This window comes from Phascolarctos cinereus, unplaced genomic scaffold (assembly GCF_003287225.1).
Source record: "Phascolarctos cinereus isolate Bilbo 61053 unplaced genomic scaffold, phaCin_HiC Scaffold_2;HRSCAF=192, whole genome shotgun sequence".
Taxonomy (NCBI): Eukaryota; Metazoa; Chordata; class Mammalia; order Diprotodontia; family Phascolarctidae; genus Phascolarctos; species Phascolarctos cinereus.
The window spans coordinates 299,234,002-299,254,660 of record NW_027555625.1 but is presented as its reverse complement, the minus strand read 5'-3'; the positions used below and the strand labels follow the sequence as shown (position 1 = coordinate 299,254,660).

General features: G+C 37.2%; 1 protein-coding gene and 1 long non-coding RNA gene across 8 annotated transcripts in view; one reads left to right on the top strand and one right to left on the bottom strand.

The window, feature by feature from the left end:
- Nucleotides 1-20,659, bottom strand: part of GOLGA1 (golgin A1) — a 61,735-nt gene that overhangs the window by 24,078 nt on the left and 16,998 nt on the right. For 3 of the 7 annotated variants that reach the window (XM_020967559.2, XM_078150128.1, XM_020967564.2), the window contains 9 exons: nt 15,274-15,369; nt 9,165-9,290; nt 8,019-8,114; nt 7,437-7,532; nt 7,248-7,343; nt 6,233-6,382; nt 5,595-5,690; nt 2,183-2,272; nt 1,104-1,206 (listed from right to left, as the gene is read on the bottom strand). In XM_020967559.2, coding sequence (XP_020823218.1) covers nt 1,104-1,206; nt 2,183-2,272; nt 5,595-5,690; nt 6,233-6,382; nt 7,248-7,343; nt 7,437-7,532; nt 8,019-8,114; nt 9,165-9,290; nt 15,274-15,369 — 949 coding nt within the window. The remainder of the gene's footprint in view (nt 1-1,103; nt 1,207-2,182; nt 2,273-5,594; nt 5,691-6,232; nt 6,383-7,247; nt 7,344-7,436; nt 7,533-8,018; nt 8,115-9,164; nt 9,291-15,273; nt 15,370-20,659) is intronic. The other 4 variants (XM_020967560.2, XM_020967563.2, XM_020967561.2 and 1 more) reach the window with 3 other exon arrangements.
- LOC144455918 (uncharacterized) overlaps nt 1-20,659 on the top strand; it is a 38,640-nt gene that overhangs the window by 11,959 nt on the left and 6,022 nt on the right. The window contains exon 2 of the long non-coding RNA XR_013484772.1: nt 6,516-6,579. This is a non-coding gene — a long non-coding RNA (uncharacterized LOC144455918). The remainder of the gene's footprint in view (nt 1-6,515; nt 6,580-20,659) is intronic.

Below are 20,659 nucleotides of genomic sequence, written 5' to 3'. Positions count from 1 at the left end.
TTTAAGGCTCAGTTTCTTTTTTTTTTAAATTTATTATATTTTTAGTTAATTTTCTAAAGCTTTACTTGATATCCTTCACTAAAATTATTCTCTCTCTCTACAGAGAACTTTGGATCCCTCCTGTCTCTATCGTCATTCTATCTTATATTACACACACATGTTATTTCCTTACTGTAGAACATAAACCCCTTTAAGCCAGAATCTGTGAAATGTTAAAATTCTTTCTATCCCTAGTATCTTGCAATATGAGGTAGCATTTAAGAAATGTTTTTTAATTGAACTAAAAAAGAAATATTGCTGTTATTGAAGTTCCAAACTCTTCTGCCCAGCACCCGAGGCTGTTTGGTCAATGTCTGGTGCCTCTCCACCTGTGTAGCATTATTTCATGTGACCCACACTCAATAGTCTAGCCACAGTAGACGACCCACTGATGCCTGCATTCTTCTGTAATGCTCCTTATGCCAAGACTGCCTTTCTTTCTCTTCCCTTTTTGCTACTGAGTTCATATACCTTTAAAAGTCCAAATCAGACACCACTGCCTTGGGAAGGCATTCCCTGATTTTTCTGTCAATAACATTTTCCTTCAGAATTCACATTGCATTTAGTTTTGCACCCACTAAAGCATTTATCATGTATAATTGTTTATTACAGATTCTGTGCTGGTGACTTAAAACTCCTACTGGGCTAGCAGCTCTAGGAAGACAGGAATCATGCCATAGCTAAACTTCAGCTTTGCCTAAAAGCCAGTGCATAGCACAATACTCTATATCATTCTTCTAGATGCTCTGTTAAATGTCTATTGTATTCTATTTTATCACAAAATCTCTATTCATATTGTATGGAACACCAGAGGCTCCAACATAACTTGAGAAATGCAGGTTTTGGTCTCTTCCTACTTTCAGGACACAGACTGGGATATTAACTATAGTATTTATCCAGAGCAATTTTAGGAATTATTTCCTAACTGAATTTATGCCTCCAGAAGGAAGGAACCTGGGCCTGAGCACTTTGTGCTGATCTGTATTTCAATGTTGTCCTAACAAAAGAACAAATGCTTAGAAGAGCAGTGATTGGGCATAAAGGATAGAGTTGGTTGGTCCAACCTTTCTTCAGCTGGTCAATTTCTTCTTCTTTTTGGAGAAGAGTTTTAGTTTTCTCATTGAGAAACTGTTCCTTCTCCTTTATTAATGTTGTTAGGTCAGCAACCTTAGTGAAGAGAAAAACCAACATGTATCAACAGTAGTTACTCCTAAACTGAACCACCACTCTACAATTCACCACTGTTACTATCCCAAAATAGCCTCAAAAATTTCACAAGTTCTGTCCTGAAAACCCGATGGACCATTCCTTTTTCAACCACAGATTCCGTGGAAATTATTTTCACTGTCACTCTGGCCAACAGAGAAAATCTGGCCAAATCTCTCAGCAGGGCCCTGTCCAAAACTGGCTATACACAGATATTCGAACTAAGACACTAATAATCTTAGTTTGAATTTCAGGGTATTAGCCTGCAGGAATCCATTTCTCAAAGGCTCAATAATTCAGAGATCAATAGGCAACTGGGTGTGGTAATATTTATAAGACAATCATCAACCCTCTGATAAGGAACCCTCCAATAACAGCACAGGCCAGATGTGGAAATGACGTGGTGACCTTTGGGCAGTAATATGAGTATTTACCCCAACTGAAGCATTCCCTTCAATGCCCCATCAAGGCATGGCAGTGACCCTATGTTCTTGAAAACTAAGAATACAGAATAACTTAGGGTAACTCCTAATATACTGGAAAGGCTTCAATCAAGAACAGGCCTTGGCTATTAGGTGGTAATGAATTGGTTGGGCAACAGCATTCCATGAAACTATCTACCAGGAGGGGCTGAAAACCTACAAAGTCTTAGTTCTTTTAGGATACTGCAATAATGTTCACTGAAGTATAATCTCCTTTGGTGAATAAATTAGATAAACAGGCTATAGCATTTTTGTGACCTTCTTCCGTATCCCTCTACTCTGAGATAAGTAGCAAACAAATAATGAAGCATAAATATTCAGTGGAGTCAATTCCTATAAGCTAAAAATTTCTTTATTAGTCATCTAAATTTCTGACAGAATGCTGCCAGGCTCTCTATCATATGAATGCTAAGGTAAAAGCAGTGACCTTAATAAGTAGCCACAACTGGACAAACCTGCTGTTGAAAATCTTCCCTTTGTTTCCGGGTTTCTTCTAGTGCCTTGGCAATTTCCACATTAACAGTTTCTCTCTGGCTCCATTCTTCCTACAAACCAAGATACACTCATGAGATTTTGATGCTAAAATTCTAGTTCACATTCCTTTGATCATAACATATTAAATTACTATTAAACATAGCAACATAAGAAATGCTGCACTGAGTAAGATCAATAGATCATATTAAAACCCAATGGATTTCGAGTCAGAGAAGCAGAGTTGGATATTAATATGACCTTCAGCAAAACATTTCCTTTTGTAGACCTCAGTTTTCTGTCTGTAAAATGAAGGGATTGGACTAAATAATCTCTAGGGTCTCTATCTCTAAATCCTATAATCCCATGAGCTATCACTAAGAGAGGTACTAAGGAACCTTCTATGGGGAAACCTCCTACAATGAAAGTAATTTTCCTTAAACACAGATCTAACCACATGACTCTCCTACTGAATCAACTCCAGTGGCTCCTTATCATGGCTAGGATAAAATATAAACTTTCCTGTTTAGCTTTTAAAGCCTACCCAACCTGGCCCTAAGCTACCTTTTTAGCCTCACTGGGCATCACTTCCTCCAGCACTTTGCAATTCCACCAAGCTGGCTTCCTCTCAGTTCCCTGCACATGACACTCTATCTCCCATTTCTGTACTTTTGCACAGGCCGTCCCACATGCCAAGAATGCCTTCCCTCCTTACCTTGGCACCTGAGTCCCTTTCTTCCTTTGTGATGCAGCTCAAGCACCATCTTTGGCAGAAAGCTTAACAAACACCAAATTTCCCTACTATAGTACACTGTGGAACAGGTGGGAATTGTACACGAAACTTCAAATCTCTTATGTAAATTCAATAAATACAAATTATACAAAGTATAGGAGGGAAGGCAATAATAGTTGAGGCAGAGGTAGTCATGTTCTAGGCAAGTGGTACGGCCAGTACAGAGGCACTAGGATGGACAAGAGTGTTGTGTATATGGAACAATGAAGAGGTTAGTTTGGTCCTTGCTTTTCCTTTTAAATACATGATAAATTTAACATGTAAAACTTCCAAAACTGATTCCTGCTGGCCTTTTATGTTTGTTTGGGAAAACTATCCCCACCCCTTCTCTTCCTCTTTTGCCTCCTCCTCTTTCAATTAAAAAAGAAAAGTTAAACCTTTTTGACATTTCTGCATTGTCAAAAATACTGAATTCCCACATTGGTCATGTCCAAAAATGCATGTCTCATTCTGCACCTTGAATTCATTACCTCTAGTCAGTAGAAGGGCAGCATTCATCATTGGTACTGTGATATTGCTGGTCCAAATGCCTACAATGCACTTCCTCTTTCTACCTCTCACCTTACAGAGTCCTTCTCTTCCTTCAAGATAAGATCATTAAACTGATGAGAGTTAAGTCTTTCAAAGTTAGTTTTCATTACATTGTTGCTACTGTTCAAACTATTCTATTGGTTCTGCTCACTTCATTCTGTATCAGTTAATATAAGACTTCTCAGGCATCTCTGAAAGCAACCCTTTCCTGATTTATTTCTTTTTGCTTTTTGGTGAGGCAATCGAGGTTAAGTGACTTGCCCAGGGCAACACAGTCAGTAAGTGTCAAGTGTCTGAGGCTGGATCTGAACTCAGGTCCTCCTGACTCCAAGACCAGAGCTCTATTCACTGCACCACCTAGCTGCCCCCCCTTTCCTGATTTCTTATGGAACAATACTACTCAATTATATCCATATACCATAATTTATTCAGTCATTTTTCAAAAGACAGGTTCCCCATTACTCAAAGAGTTCCTTGTCAATACTCAAAGAGCTTCCAGAAATAAATAGTCTTGTACATATGGTTTCTTTTCCTCTTTCTTTGCTCTCTCTGAAGTATAGGCCTAGTAGTGACATCACTGGGTCAAAGCATGCAAGTTGAGTCCATAAGCATTTATCAAGTGCCTACTCTGTACCAGGAACTGTGCTAGGTACAGTTGAGTAACTTCTGGAGCATAGTTCTGAACTGATTTCCAAAATGGCTAGACCAATTCACAGTTTCACCAACAATGAATTAATGTGCTTATTTTCCCATGCATGACCCAGACATGTCATTTTCTTGTCATATCTGCTAATCTGATGGGATTTAAGGTAGAAGTTTCAACTTGTTTCAATTTACATTTCTATAACTATTAGTGATTTGGAACACTTTTCTTTTAATAAAACTGTTAATAACTTGGATTTCTTTCTCTGAAAACTGTCTATTCATATCCTTTGACCATTTACCTATGGTCAAAGAGCAGGAGAGAATGGGTCTTCTTAAAAATTTGAATGAATTCCTAATACATCTTGGAGAACGAGCTGCAGAGGATTTTTCTTGGTTGCCAATTTCCCTTCTAATTTTAACTACACTGGTTTTGTTTGTGTAAAACATTTATCTGTGACCCTCTCTATCCTTTGTTTGGTCATGAACTCTGTCCTATCCACTGATCCAAAAGTAATTTCTTCCTTATTCCTTTAATTTGTCTAAGATGTCACCTTTCGTGTCCAAGTCCTGTATTCATCTAGAGTTTATCTTGTTAAATGGTGTAAGTTATTGGTTTACACCTAATTTCTGCCAGACTGCTTTCTAGTTTTTTCAGCAGCTTTTGTCCAATAGTAAGTCCTCTCCCCAGAAGTTGGGGTCGTTTTTGCCAAATCCCTCATGATGAGGAAAATCAAGTGCAGAGAGGTTAAATGATTTGTCCAGTGTCACACAAATATCATACAGAGCTGAGATTCAAGCCTACGACCTCTCTGACTACAAATCTACTGTTCTTTTCCATTGTACCTACCATCCCAGGACATTGTAGGATAAACATTTTCCTCAAAAGCAAGACAGCAGCACTAACTCATTTGACCAAATAGGAAGGAATAAAAAATGTACCAGTCCCATTAAGTTTAGCTTCGTGATTCAAGTTAACTTGCATCTCAATGACTACAAAGCCCAGGAATGACCAATGACTACAAATCCATGTAAAATTTGGATTCAGTCAAAAGGCTGCACTTAAGGATCTAGAAGGCCACATGGGGCCTCAAGGCCCACCCCTGCGCTAGAGCCTACGCTACTTGCTTTTTTGTAGAATCACAAATTAGAGCTGGAAGGGGCTTTAGACCAAAGGATATTAGACAGGCAAGGCTTTAAAACATAAAATAAACTGTTAGAAACATAGAGACAACCCAGTTTAACTTCTTCATTTTATCAATGAATAAATTGAGGCTGAAATGATTTGCTCAGGGTCACAGAAGTAACTGTAAGTACTTGAACCACTGTTCTGTGATTCCAAGCCCAAGGCTCTTTCTGCCACACCATGCTGATAACCTTTCAAAAGGATTCACATTGCTGGAAGCACCCTCCTTTAATTTTGTAAATACCTTCAATTTCTTCAACTCAAGCTTGTGGGCTTCTAAAGAACTTTCACATTCATTTCTATTTTCTTTAAGGTTTGCATTTTCTTCTTCCAGCAGTTGCTGAAAATTAGAAAGAATAGGTATTAAAAGAAAAAAGTTTTAAACAGTTACACTGTTCATCTGTATAATACTGAAGTTACTAGTTCTTTAACTATAGGGACCTTCAAACCAGTATTTTGCAAAAGAAGTCACTATAGGATTACTTCTAAGATACAGTGGATTAAGGAAGGTAAAGAGCAAAGAAAAGGAACACTCCTAATTATGAAAAGTAAACAGCTGGGAGATGAGTTCAAGAAAAGAAGGGAATAAGGAGCAAAAACAAGGTGGAGAGGGGGAAAAAGAGTAAAGAACCAATACAATTTGGACATGAAGAGAAAGGAAATTTATGTACTACAATATGAAACATTTTAAAACTTCATCTCCAAAAAATTTATAAACTGCTACTTAAAATATTGCAACTCAGAGAATGACTTTCCTCATCTCCATGGAAACAATTACAAAAGCTACATTTTGTTTGTCCTTGGTATATTCAGCTTCTTGGCCTTGAAGGAAGGGCCTCGGTGACCATAATATCCTTGTGTCAAGCACTTTCCTCTACTTACTATCTGGTGGCTTGCGGCTGTCTCGTCAGATGCTCGAGTTTTCTCAAGGGCAGCTATTTCAGCCTCCAGTCGGTTCCCCTGCTCTGCATACTGCTGCTCCAGGACCAAGACCTGCTGTTGCAATTTGTTCCTTTCTTCTGCCAAACTGGACTGTTCAAAACCCCCAAAAACAATTTTTTATTATCTAGTTAATAAGCTGTTAGCAGCTGTGCAGCAATTTAAAGATCTGCAAAGTGATTTTACCTATGAAGCAGGTACTACAGCTATTATTTCCATTTTACAGATCAGGAAACTGAGGCTCAGAGAGAATGACTTTCCCATGGCCACAAGGATAGCCAATGTCAAAGGTAGGATTCAAAGCCATGTCTCCCTGGACAGTAAACCCGGAGCTGTTTCTTTTAGATTATGCTACTTCTCTTCAAATCGAGTCCAGTGAAGCCCTCCTCATGGCATGCAGGGGACTCTGGGTACTCTAAGGCTAGAGTGTCCAGGATATGTCAGGTAACAGGTTGGTATTACTGCCATCTTCAGATCAGTTTTGCTGATTGCAGAGAAGCTTGTCATCCTGAGATGAATTTTTTTGGTCACAGAAACTTATATGCGGATTGCCTATTAACATGTGGAGAGGTTCTGATCTCTGTCAGTGGAAGGAACCCCCATTCTAAAGAAATGACAGGTCTTTTGAAGCTTGAATAAACATTTAACAAAAAGAATTTTTAAAGGGATCCTTCCACAGGCCTTGGGTTACTGAAGATCTTGTCTCTCTATAGAGATAAGCTGTCATCACACTCACCCAGTCAAACCTAATAGTTCTTGCCATCTCTCAAAAACAAAAAAGCACCCATAAAAACAAATCTATGAATTACAGAAAATCTGAGTGTGTGTCAAATGACAGGCACAGCCACAAGTAAGGTCAGGGCATGATGCTTCCTAACTGATTCAAACCAGAAAATCCATCCCGAGACACAACGCATCCTCTTCCTGCCAGAAAATGAAACTAGCAGAGAACACTTACAAGCCTCTGGATCTGTGCTTCTTTTTCAATCATTATTTCACTGCTCTTCTTAAGCTTCTCATCTGAAATCTGCAGCATTTCCCCAAGTTCTTTTACCTAAATGGGGAAAGAAAAGAAATACTCTTCCCTATTCAACAAATGCAGACACCATTAAGAGAAGAATGCCAGTTCCCCAGGCTTGACTTTCACCTGACTAAGGCTGCTTTCTCTTAATCCTTTTATAAATTCTTCTTTCTCATGAAGTAATGCATGGCTGTCAGTTACTTGACTATTCAGTTTTGTGATCTAGAAATAAAACAAAAAGAAATACTTTCTGTTCAGAGAAATAGAGGATGGAGAACTTCAAGCATGACAGCTATTCCCACTAAAGGGAGGATCCCTCCAAGTGACTGGTATGTACACAGCTGATATAGTAAGACCCTTTCTCAGAGGTGAAGCCAGTAATGCTGAATCTCCTACCTACCTACGTACTAACTGTGTGATAATGGGCACACTACTTCCCCTCTCTGGCCCTCAGTTTCTCGATCTGTTAAATGTAGCTATTTTACTAGACTGATCACTAAGATCCCTTTAAGCCTGGAGGGACCAGATGGTACTATTCACCGAATCACTCATACTTCTGGTACTAAAAACAATGAGATGGAAAAGCATTCCTAAATTTATAATTCCAAGAGATTTATAATTATAGTGTAAGTTTTAATCACACAGACACACTGTTTCACAGACATAAAGCACTTACAATACAAACAAAGAACACAATGGAAAAAGTACCTGGGTCTCCAGCAGGCTAACTGTCTCAGCATGGCTAGTCTTAGCAGCCAACAGCTGCTGCCTTGTGTCATCCAATTTCTGTTCTGCAACAGTTTTCTGAAACAATTGAAAAAAAGAAAAGCAACCCCCCCCACACACACACTATTAGCCAACAATCACCCTGTCTGGTTTTCCATAAACCAGGCATAGCTAAACTGCAGCAGCATCTTTTCTTAATAAAAGCCTGCATCCATAACTATTTGTCTTCACTCACAGAAGAACACAAAGGGGAGGGGGAACAAGGTAGAGAGAGTAGTCTCCAAGTAGCACAGAATGATGGGTATAGTCTATTTGTAAAGAGCATCTCATCAAATCATAACTATCTCTCACAAGCAGAAGAAAAAGTGTTTCAGTCCCTGGGAGAAGACTGTCTTTTGAGGATGACTGTAGGTGCAATAAGATTATCTCTATGGGAACAGTAAAGTTAAAGAAAACTTTCTTCCTTGATCTTCTGACTTTTAATGTGTTCTTTCAACTCTAAAATTCTATGACCCTATGAAATATCAGAATTCATATTCAAAAACAGTTGAAGCACTTACAATTTCCACTGTACTAGAATGTTGGAAGAAACACTAAATTTAGATTTTACACAGTTCTTGCCCTTCATGGACACTAGATTCTTGTAGGGGATATGACAAAAAGACCACCAGTAACTATAACACTCAATAGCATATGACAGTGTAAACAGTTGGTAGAGAGCCAGCGCTGGGTTCAAGAAGAGCTAGGTTTAAGTCTTGACTGACAAGACACATACTGATTATGTGACCCTGGGCAAGTCACTTAACTGTCAGTGCCCTAGGCAGCTCTAGAGCAGCAGAAGTTGCAGAAAAAGGTGCTAATATGAATAGATAAGAATTCTCAATATGATGAAATCCTAGGTCCAGTTCCATCCCAAAACGTATGCGTGAAGTACCCTAGGACAAGTTTTTTATTCACTGGGGAAATAAGGGAAGCCCTGAGGGAAGTCATAAAGCAGATTTTACAGGACTTGAGCTTGAAAGGATGGTAAGGTAAGTATTCAACAAAAGAAGGGGTAGGAGAAATCACATCTCATTACTGTTTCACTCTGACACTAACCAAGGGGAAGGTGATGTAGATTTAAATTACCTCTTTAAGTAGCTCCTGTACATGTTCCTCCCCTGACAAGTTTCCTTCTAGTCTCTTCTCCAGGGACAAAACTTTTTTCTGCAAATGTTCGATGAGTTTTTCTCCCTCTTCAGCCTTGACAGCAGCCTATTATAGTAAAAAGCAGGGATGTTCACCTTCTAAGCAAATCCTTCTCTCTCTTGACACACAAAAGTTCCTCAGAATTCAAAAGACTCTTTGTAGATCCCAAAAGATGAACTCCTTACTTCACACTTGACCAGGAAATCCTTCACTTGCCTCCATGCCCCCCAAAACTGTGAAAAATGGCTTCAGGACACACTCAGTCAATCACATCTTTCTCCCCAATTAAAGCAATAGGAGTTCTTGGAAGAAGTAATGCAATTATCTCTCCTGGAAACTAGCCAGGATACTAGATCCTCCTCTTTAAAAAAAATTAAATTATGTTTTCATGAGTCAGAACTCATTTTAATCATATCACCTATGCTGTAATAATCAAGACTAGCAGCACTTGAACTGCTGAGCCTATGTTCTGAGGTTTGTCTTCATTTACTTAAAAACACAAAAGAGCTTAAGATTACCCTAAAGCAGAGGCTGAGTTTTTGAAAAGTGAGCCATATGACTAGAAATCCATCTGTACGCAGGCTGCTTGAATATTTAAAATAATAATGAAATATATATTGATAACTCTTTAAAAATTCACTTTTTTTTGCAGTAATCAAAGATCAACTCCCAATCAATTTAATGAAGTTTAATTGTATACAAGTGCACAGCTAAAAATCTAGTGCTAGTCACTGATCAATCACGTCAGTGACATACTCTTTAGAAATGACAAAAGAATCATGGAGAACTGTGGCTATACTTAGGATATACAATTCTAACCCCAGGTTTATTTATTAGGGATATTGTTAAAAGGATTCTTATTTTAATATGGACGGGGTGGGATGACCTGACGCTCCTTATAGGCATGATTTTGTGAGCTCCTGATGGTGGCTCTCAGCTTTGATTTCAGCAGTTTCATGAAAGGAAATATAAGTAGAAGACCCAAGGAGACCCAAACACTGAGCAAAATTTAGTCATATAACCTGAAATATATGGTGTTTTAATGGCTTAGTAATTTCCATGCACTAGGTAATTAAATAAAATTTGTTTTGTTGATCACCTCAGAAAGACAGAATACTGAACTAACAAACGAAAATCAAAGAAACTAAAAGATGTTCCAGTTCAAATACAAGCTGACTATCACCCTAGAATGACCTAAGCAAAGCAATTTTCTAGGGAAAGACTCAACTATATAATTTGAGAATAATTCTAACAAAGTTCAAAAGCAGAAAAAACCCACAATAATCTCATCTAATCTATGACCACATCATTTATTAACTTCAGAACACACAAAAAAACCTAAGTTAAATAAAATTTTTTAAAAAGAAGGAAAAAGAAAATGCTCCCAAATATCACATTCACTTAGATTGCTCTAGTTGGCTAAACAAGAGACAAGACTTTAGGAAAAATTAAAGTCTTCCTCTGACTACAACCAATCACTAAATCATCAATGGCTAAGCAAGGTATTTGGCTTTGGTCTGATAATACCCCTCTAGTTACCAGTTGCCATCACTTCAATTATATCCCATAAGCATTTGTTAAATGCTTCTGCTGTGTAAAGCAGAATGTAATATTAGCATAAATTAGTCCCAAGCTCTTCAGGACTTCACAAAGATTTACAAAGAAGTGTGATAGTATATCACAAAGGATGCTGGAAATGGGAATCAGGAGAGACCTTACTTCAAATCCCACTTCTGACACTTCTAACTGTGACCAAATGCAATTCACTTAACCTTTTTGAATGTCCATTTCTTCACATGTAAAATGGGGATAATAATATAAACAAAACCTACCCTCATAGGTTTGTTGTGAGGGTCAAATGAGATAACATGCTAAATCTTAAAAAAAAAAAAACCAAAACCTTACATGCTGTCAGTAACTATTCCCAATAATAGTAGAGAAGATATGAAAAATATATTGAGGAAAAATCATACTGGTTATTTTAAGTGTATGAGAGGTCTAAATAAAATTGTGAGGAAGACATCACAAAAAGTTGATGGAACTTGAACCCAGCAAGTTACCAAGTGTTGTGTGCATGGAGTAACACTGACTTGGGAGTCCTAAGACCTGGTTCAAACCTTAGTTATGACACTTACTGGCTGTATTATCATGGAAGGACAAGTCAATTCACCTTCATGGGCTTCAGTTTCCTCGTCTATAAAATGAGATTAATAAACCATCTCAAACAGCTGTTTGCAGAACACAGTGATGCTTATATGATCTTGGGCAAGTCATTTTTTCTTTCTAGTCTTCAATTTCCCCATCTGTATAATTAAGGGCCTTAATTAACCCCTCTCAGACCAAGACTAACCGTAAAATAAACAAGACAGAAGTTAAGGAGATGAATAGAATTTTAGAAAAGTTAGATATGGAAAATCTTGTACAGAGAATATTGAATGAGAATAGAAAACACTATTTCTAATTCTTAGCTATACATGCACCTTCACAAAAACTGACCATGTATTACAGCATAAAAGTTTCACAAAGAAATGCAGAAAAGCAGAAATACTGACTATGTCTTCTGCTAATCAAAATGCAAAAAAAAAAAATTACATTCAATAAAAGGTCTTTGAAACAGATTAAAAATTAATTGTAAACTAACTTAATACTAAAGAATAGAAACATAAGTTCATTAAAGAAAATGAGGGGCAGCTAGGCGGCACAGTGGATAGAGCTTGGGCCTTGGAGTCAGGAGGACCTGAGTTCAAATCCAGCTTGAGACACTTGACACTTACTAGCTGTGTGACCCTGGGCAAGTCACTTAACCCTGACTGCCTCACCAAAAAAAAAAAAGAGAGAAGAGAGAGAGAGAGAGAGAGAGAGAGAGAGAGAGAGAGAGAGAGAGAGAGAGAGAGAGAGAGAAAAGAAAATGACAACAATCAGATAACATAATTTACAGGATGCAGCCAAAGCTGAACCCTAATTAGGGGAAAATTTATACCTCCAATTCCTTACAACAATAAAAGAAAGAACAAATCAATGAATTGTGTATGCAACTAAAAAAAATAGAAAAACAACTAATTAAATCCTGATATTAACAAAACTGAAAGTTTAAAAAACTGAATTAATAAATAAAACAGGAATTTTTAAAAATTATTATTATTTTTAAGGCAATTAGGGTTAAGTGACTTCCCCAGGGTCACACAGCTAGTAACTGTCAAGTATTTGCTCTGAGGCCGCATTTGAACTCAGGTCCTCCTGACTTCAGGGCCAGTGCTCTATCCACTATGCCACCCAGATGCCCCTAGGAATTGTTTTTTTGCAGAAACAAACAATAAAACAGATAAGCCACTGGCTAATTTGATTTTTTTTTAAAAAGAAGACAAAATTACTAGTATCAAAAATGAAAAAGGTTATTCACAACAAATGAAGAAGAAATAAAAGCAATCAGGAGCTATTTTGCCCAATTATATGCCAATAAAATGACAATCTATATGAAATGGGTGAATATTTACGAAATTATAAATTGCCCAGACTAACAGAACAGGAAATAGAATGCTTAAATAATTCAATCTTAGGAAAAAGAAATCAAACAAGCCATAAGTGGACTCCCCAAGGAAAGAAACCCAGGACCAGATGGGTTTATAAGCAAATTCTACCAAACATTTAAAGAATATACAATTCCAGTACCACATAAACTCTTTGGAAAAAATCAGTAAAGAAGCAGTAGTACCAAATTTCTCATATGACACAACTATAGTCTTTCTTAATACCTCAACCAGGAGGAGTCAAAAGAGAAAGAAAACTATAGACCAATTTCCTAATGAATATTAATACACAAATGTAAAATAAAATAATAGCAATGAGACTACACAACATATCACAAAGACCATGCATTATTTATAAGAGGGATGCAGGGCTGATTCAATATCATAAAAACTGTAAGCATAAATGACCACATTAAAAAAAAAACCAACAAAAATCTCATGATTGTTTCAAGAGATGTAGAAAAAGCTTTTGCCAAAATTTAAAACTCATTGCACTGGAAAACACAGGATAAATGGAGTTTTCTTTAAAATGATAACTAGTATCTCTCTAAAACCAGAGGCAAGCATTATCTGTAGTGGAAATAAGCTAGATGCCTTTCCGATAACATCAGCAAGTGAAGTGAAGATGCCCACTGTCACTATTATTATGCAATAATGGACTAGAAATGCTAACTATAGCAAAAAAATAAGAAAAAGAAACTGAGGAAATAAGCACAGGCAATGAGGAAACAAAACTATAACTTTTTACAGATATGTTGCTTTACTTAGAACCCTAGAGTCAATTCTAACTAACTGAAGCTAAATAAAATAATAAACTTCAGCAAAACTGTAGGATATAAATAAACCTACACAAATCATCCAGATTTCTGTATATTACCAACAAAACCCAGCAGGAAGAGACAAAGAATCCTATTTAAGATAACCAAAGACACTATTAAACTATTTGAAACTCTACCTGCTAAGACCCAAACAAATTATACAAACACAATTACAAAACACTCTTCACACAAATAAAGATGTCTAAACTACTGAATAAATGTTATTTAATCATGGCTAGGCCAAGCCAATATAACATATATGACAATACTACCCAAATTAATTTATTTATTCAGTACCATATCAAACTACCAAAGAATTACTTTATAGAGCTGGAAAAAATAATACCAAAATTCACCTGAAGGAACAAAGGGAAGGATATCAAAGAAATCAATGGAAAAAAAAATGGGAAGGAAAAGGACCTAGTAGTACCAGATCTCAAACTGTACTATATACAGTTGTACTTGTCAAAACAATTTGGTACTGGACAAGAAAGAGAGGTTTTCCTGCAACTATCCCCTTTGTCACTTATTATAATACAATGATACTCCATCACACACATATACCAAATTTCTTTTAAATGAACATGACTAATGTGGAAATTTGTTTTGTATTACTATACATATTTGTACTGAGTTTTGTTTTTCTTGCCTTCTCAATGGGTGGGGAGGGGTGGGAAAGGTAGTAAATCTGGAACTGAAAATAAAATTGAATTAAAAAAAAATAAAATGATGGGGTTGAACCAAGTAATTTCTAAGGTCCCTTCCCTTCCAGTTCTAAGTCTTATGATGTAATGACTATGTCACATTGGCTTCTAGAGCCACTATGGATGCTTCCATTTTCCTGGAGCTACAGAGGATACAAACAATGGTAATGGTAATGGGCACTTTCGGCCACAGCAGCTGTTAGCCAGGACATTCCAACAATGAAGGTTTGAAGACTGCTGGCATAACTGCTGGGTGATCGGACTGTGAGTTGTGTAGAACAGAAAAAGTTTAATTGGAAGAGAACAGGAAGGAGGAATCCAATGAAGGTTCTAGGTGTAGGTGAGCGGTAGGATCAGTAGTTGGACTCCTTGGACGTTTATTTTGCATTTCGCATTAACGTGGCTTTTTTGTTTCTTTTTTTGGGCTCTGAAGAACTGTTTTTGGTCAGGCCTAGGAGCTGTTATGTTTGAGCCTAGAGGAAGGGACTAGATAAAAAGAAACGGCTAGGTAGAGTAGCTGCTGGGTCCTACTCTAAGCTACTCCCCAACACTAAGGACATGTTATGTAGGTTATCTTGAGAAATCCAACACTTTGTAACTATAAATGCTCGAGCAATAGATTACAGTTAACAGCCCTCATTTCTATGTAGTTTTCAAATTTACAAAGCTCAAATCCCTGATGTAGATATTAGGGAGGGTATCCAGCTTGTCTGCAGGTCCTGGGATCTAGGTAAGTACCGAACAACTCACTTAATGTTAGTGCTAAGTGCTAGTGCCAACCCCATTTTACAGAAGAGGATAAGAGAGTCAAAGGGGTAAAGTGACTTGGCCAGTCAACAGCTAAGAAGTCAAAGCCCGAACATGAACCCAGGATTTCTGATTACATATCCAGTGCCCTTTCTACCTCACGACACTATCTGATCTCTTACTATCATTGCTGCCGCTCTTCTTGTTGTTACTTCAGTTTTGTCACTCCCTTTGCTATCCTGAACTCCCCTACCTTGTGGTTCTGCTGTTCATTTTCAAGCTTCAAAGACTCAGGCTCAGCCTGCAATGTGCCCAACCTCTTCTCAGAACAAGCTGCGGTTCCCTGAGCCTACAAGTTTGGGAAGGAGAGTTAGTTTCTGAATTATATATATATATTTTTTAACGGGCAGGTCCCTTCCAGCTCTAAAATTCCAAGATTCTAAGAGTATAACAAACAAATAATGAAAAACATTGCAAAGACTCTATTAACTCAAATGTTACAGAACAAAAGATGCAACTTATTGTCAAATATTATGGAAATATTATAGAAAATGTAGAAATGGGATCAAGAATGACTTGGTGATACTTTTAGAGTAAGAATACAAAAAAACTACAGACACATTAGTTTGCTACTCAGAATAAACCAGCACCAAGAAATGCATTGCAGTGCCTTTCCATTTCTCCGCTGACTTACCGAATAAGTAAACCCACTTTCAACGAACATGCTTTGGATGAGGTATTCTTGCATGGCTTTGTATATGATGATTTCTTGGGGGTAGATTTGGAGGTCAGCATGGAATGATCACATGAAGTGAAGGAATTCTAGGGAGTAATTCTTGTAAGATCCATAGCAATGTGACTTGCTGGTAGGCTGGCAGAAAAAGCAAGCATCCATAGTGGCTCTAGAAGCCAATGTGACATCTTCTCAGTCTTACTATGTTAACACAAACGTAAGCTATTTTTACTAATCCTCATCTGGTTCTTTCTCACCTTTTTCATTGGAATTTAACTAGAAATTGTCTTAAGAAAGGCACTATCTTGACAGTTATCTTTCGTATTTAATGTTTTACACATCTTTGCACCAGTGGATAAATAACTACTCTTTACAAATGAATGAAAGAATTGGGATATAAGGTCTTCTTTAGGCTCAATGAAAGCAATGCAGAACAGCCTCAGTGGCAGTCAGAATGACAGAAATTACACACATATATGTATTTCATCCTGATCCTGCATGATTGTGATTTCTCCTGCTGGTATCTATGTTTTCTGAAAGCTTTTCTGGATGTAGCTGAGAGATTATATATTTGTTAAGTTGATATTTATTAATTTACTTTTTATTTCATGGATCAGTTATGTCTGAGCAACTGTGGGTAACAACTGTCTGAATAGTCAAATTCTAGTTTATCTGGTGAAATTTCAAAGATTTTGTAAAATTTATACTTATGTAACACAGATTTGTCATCTGCTGGCTTATGAAAAATAGCAAGCTTCTGAAGAACAATATAGTCACTAGGTCCTATCTTGCTAAGTAGGTGATGTTTTTATAGTCTACAGTGAAATATATTTCCTTGAATAATCTGCTCTGATCATTATGAAAATTATTGTTTTCATGATGTCATTCTTATCTTTATTCAATGAAGTTCAAATAGAAATGGGCCTGGGAAAGGTCATTATGTTGTTGCTAATCTTTTATATATCATGCTCTATGGACCATTGTGCAGGTGAACAGCTTTTTAAAAAGACTGGCTATAAAGCACAGGGATGTCAGATCATCTTCTCTAGGCTCCCTGAAAGGAATTTTGGGGCATTTCTAGCACTAGGAAGAATGACAGGGAGAACATGTACTTCAATCTTGTTCCAACATGGTTTTGATTTCTTCCACTAGGTTTCCATATATTGAAAACTTTTATTCCATATAGTTAGGAAATTATAAGTACTTGGAATGAAGACACCTATTAAAATGTTTATGGATCAGTATTATGTCTGGGTAACTGAGGGCAAAAGCTCCCTTTGTCATGATACTCTAGCTCTAGTGCAATTTACTCCCAGAATTCTCAAGGACATTTTGAGGTCTGTATTTGTAGTACAAGAATTTGTTACCTATTAGTTTATGAAGGAGAGTGAGCTTCTAATGCAAGCTCTGACCATCAGGTATTCTAAGATATCAGTAGGAGGTGAATTTTTACAAACTGTTGTAAGTGATTATGTTGCAGTTTCTACTACTTCCTTACAAAATTTGCATTGATCACGAAGTCTGAACTCTGAAAAAGTAACCTTTCTGTAATTTCTGGTGGTAAAACCTGTACTTTCATCCCTATCATAAATCCCTTTCTGTAAACAAATCCTTGAGACTCAGCCATCTGTTAAGTGCTTCTTGATATACTCTTGGTTGAATTCATGTGGATGTTGCTGATTGTGAGCCGTCTGCTTTCACTCTTGGATCTTAGCTGTTTCATAGACACATTTGGAGGTATGAATCACTTTTGGATACATCTGACCCACCGAGTGGCAAGTCCCTATTGTTAGCTCTTACTAGCACTCTTTGAAGCGATGTTAGTTCCATAAACATTTTGGTTAAGTTTTTAACCTGTTAATCATCTGTTCTGAAAACATCTTTCATTCATTTTCCTCCTTATTGATGAGGAAGTGTTAAACTTTTCATGGCTACCCTGGGGTGACAGCCCCCTGCGTTTGGTTCATATTGTGGGAGTGACCATCATCATTATCATCATCTTATTAGTTTTGTTGATAGGACTGATAGAAACGGTCCGGCATCAAGTCATTCTCCTATTACTCTTTTACATCTGACATTCTACAGACTCTGGAAAGGTGGATAAAATAACTGTTCTTTGTTCAAGTTGAATAAAAGTACTAGCATACAAGCCATCCTCTTAGATTCACTGTAAACGTCCTCATATCCAGGCCTGAGTCTAAGCCATTTTCCAGGCTGCATGCAGGGGGAAACCACTTTCAGGTACATTGTACAAATTCAGTGGTAGTATCTATTATCAGTTTATATGATGGCATGTAACGTGCTTATTACTGTCAACTGCTTATTTCAAAAGTATTTCTATAGGTTTTTTTTTTAACATATTTATCATTTGTTTTGCAAAATATCTATCAATTTTCTTCCTCCTTTCTGGTGATGAAGTGTTTATCTTTTTATAGGTACCTCAGGATGATAGGCCCTGAATTTTGTCAAGAATGTATGGATTTTGTTTAGGATACTTTCCAAATCTGTTACTGTTCATTTTATAGTTTTGAAAATGGTCACTAAAATTGGTATTGTACAGGTATTAATTGCTTTCAATGTGTTCAGTTTTGATTTTATGCTGACAATAAGCCTCTTAACAAAGTCAGTCACAGCCTTTACTCCTAATGCATCTTGCCTGGAAGAAACCAAAATATCTGTAGATATTACCTTCATCCATTGATTCAATGGATTCAATTCAAATTCTTTCCTTGGTGTACATTAAGAATTTTGTACTTATTGTCTCCAACTGACACTCTGATAACAGTACAGAAAGATTCTATGAGACATCTAATGTCTTTCTCAGTGGAGCTATTACAGTGTAATATTACCACGTGCTTCAAATAACTAATAAGATGTTGTAGTTCAATTCACTCTTGAATTTGGAATACTGAAATTGTATTTTTATTTTGCTTTTTGACGAGGCAATGGGGTTAAGTGACTTGCCCCCGGGTCACACAGCTAGTAAGTGTCACGTATCTAAGGCCAGATTTGAACTTAGGTCCTCCTGACTCCAAGGCCAGAGCTCTATTCACTGTACCACCTAGCTACACCTGAAATTGTATTTAAGAGAGATAATAATGGATTTTAGAATATACAGAACCACGACGAGTTTAAATGGTCCCCTTGAAAATGCCATGTTTTATATCAATCATTCTTGACACTACTGCTTTGGCAGTATTTTAAAGAGAGTTTTCCATTTGGAATTTCAGGTACTCTAGTTTTCTGACAATACTGGGGTATATTTTTTATAATTGGCAGCATACAAATAAGCCATGAGTGAGGAACTGAGTCAAAAGCTATGTAATAATTAAAAGACATTATAAGTGTTAAGAGCTGTTAGGTAGCTTGTTCAACAATTACCAGAGCAATGAGTTGTTCTTTACAATGATCTCATAATTGTCAAATTTAATTGCCACCTCAGTCATCATCCTTCTTGACCTCTTTGCAACTTCTGACACTGTTCATCTTCTCTTCTGGATATTCTCTCCTCTCTGTTGTTTTGGGGTGTTTTTTTTTAACACTGCACTCTCCTGGTTTTCCTACCTGTCAGATGACTTCTGCTTTAGATCTTCCAGTAGATTATGCTCCCTAACCATGGGCGCTCCCCAACCATGGGTGCTCCCCAAGAGTCTATCTCTACACACTATCTTATGCCTCTAAATTACCTTGCCTGGTGTTCTCATCAGCTTCTATGGATTAAATGATCACCTCTAGGCAGATGATTCTCAAATCCACTTGTCTAACTTTAACCTTTCTCCTGACTTCCACTTTCATATCAACAACTGACTACATCTCAATTAGATGTCCCAAATACATCTTAAACCGAACATGTCCAGACCTGAAATCATTATATTTTTCTCCAAACTCTCCCCTCAACTCAACTTCCCTATCACTGTTGGGGCATCATCATTTTCTCAGTTACCAGGCTCATAAACTTGGTGTCACTTCTTCACCGCTCAACGACACTCACCTCACATTTTGAATATATTGCCAAATCTTATTCTTTCTACCTTAATTACCTCCCCTATCTGATGCTGAGTGAAGTGAGCAAAACCAGGAGAACACTGTACACAGTAACAGCCACGTTGTGTGATGACTAATATTGACAGACTTAACCCTTCTCAGCAATACAAGGATGAAAGACATCTCCAAAGGCCTCATGACGGAAAATGCTATCCACATCCAGGGAAAGACCTATGGAGTTGGAATGCAGATCGAAGCATACTATTTGCTATTTTTCTTCTTCTGTTGTGTTTTGTTTCCTCTTTCTGGTGGTTCCTCCTATTAGTTCTAATTCTTACTTATAGCATCACTAATGTGAAACTACATTTAATAGGAATGTATATGTATAGCCTATATCAGACTGTGTGCCGTCTTAAGGAGGGAGGTGGGGAAGGAGGGGGAGAAAAATTTAAACTCAAAATCATATTGAAGTGATTGTTGATAATTCAAAATAAATTAATTTAAAAAAAGAAGAAACAAAATATCTCTCCTACATAACCACTTTCTCCACTTACACAATCACCACGCTGGTGCAGGCCATCATCTTCTCATGCCTGGACTATGTCAATAGCCTTTTGGTTGGAAACCAAGCCCTGTCTCTCCATTCTATCCTCTGCTCAGTTGCTAAATTTATCTTCTTACAGCACAGGTCTGACCATGTCATCATCCTACTCACTAAACTCCAGTAGATCCCCATTACCTCCATAATTAAATATAAAATCCTCTTGTTTGACTTTTAAAGTCCTTCACAACCTAGTCCCTTCCAACCTTTCCAGTCTTCTTACACTTTACTCACCTCCACGTACTCTATGATCCAGTGTCCTTAGTCTTCGTTGGTTAAGACACTCCATCTCCCAAATCTATTTTCACTGACTACATCCCA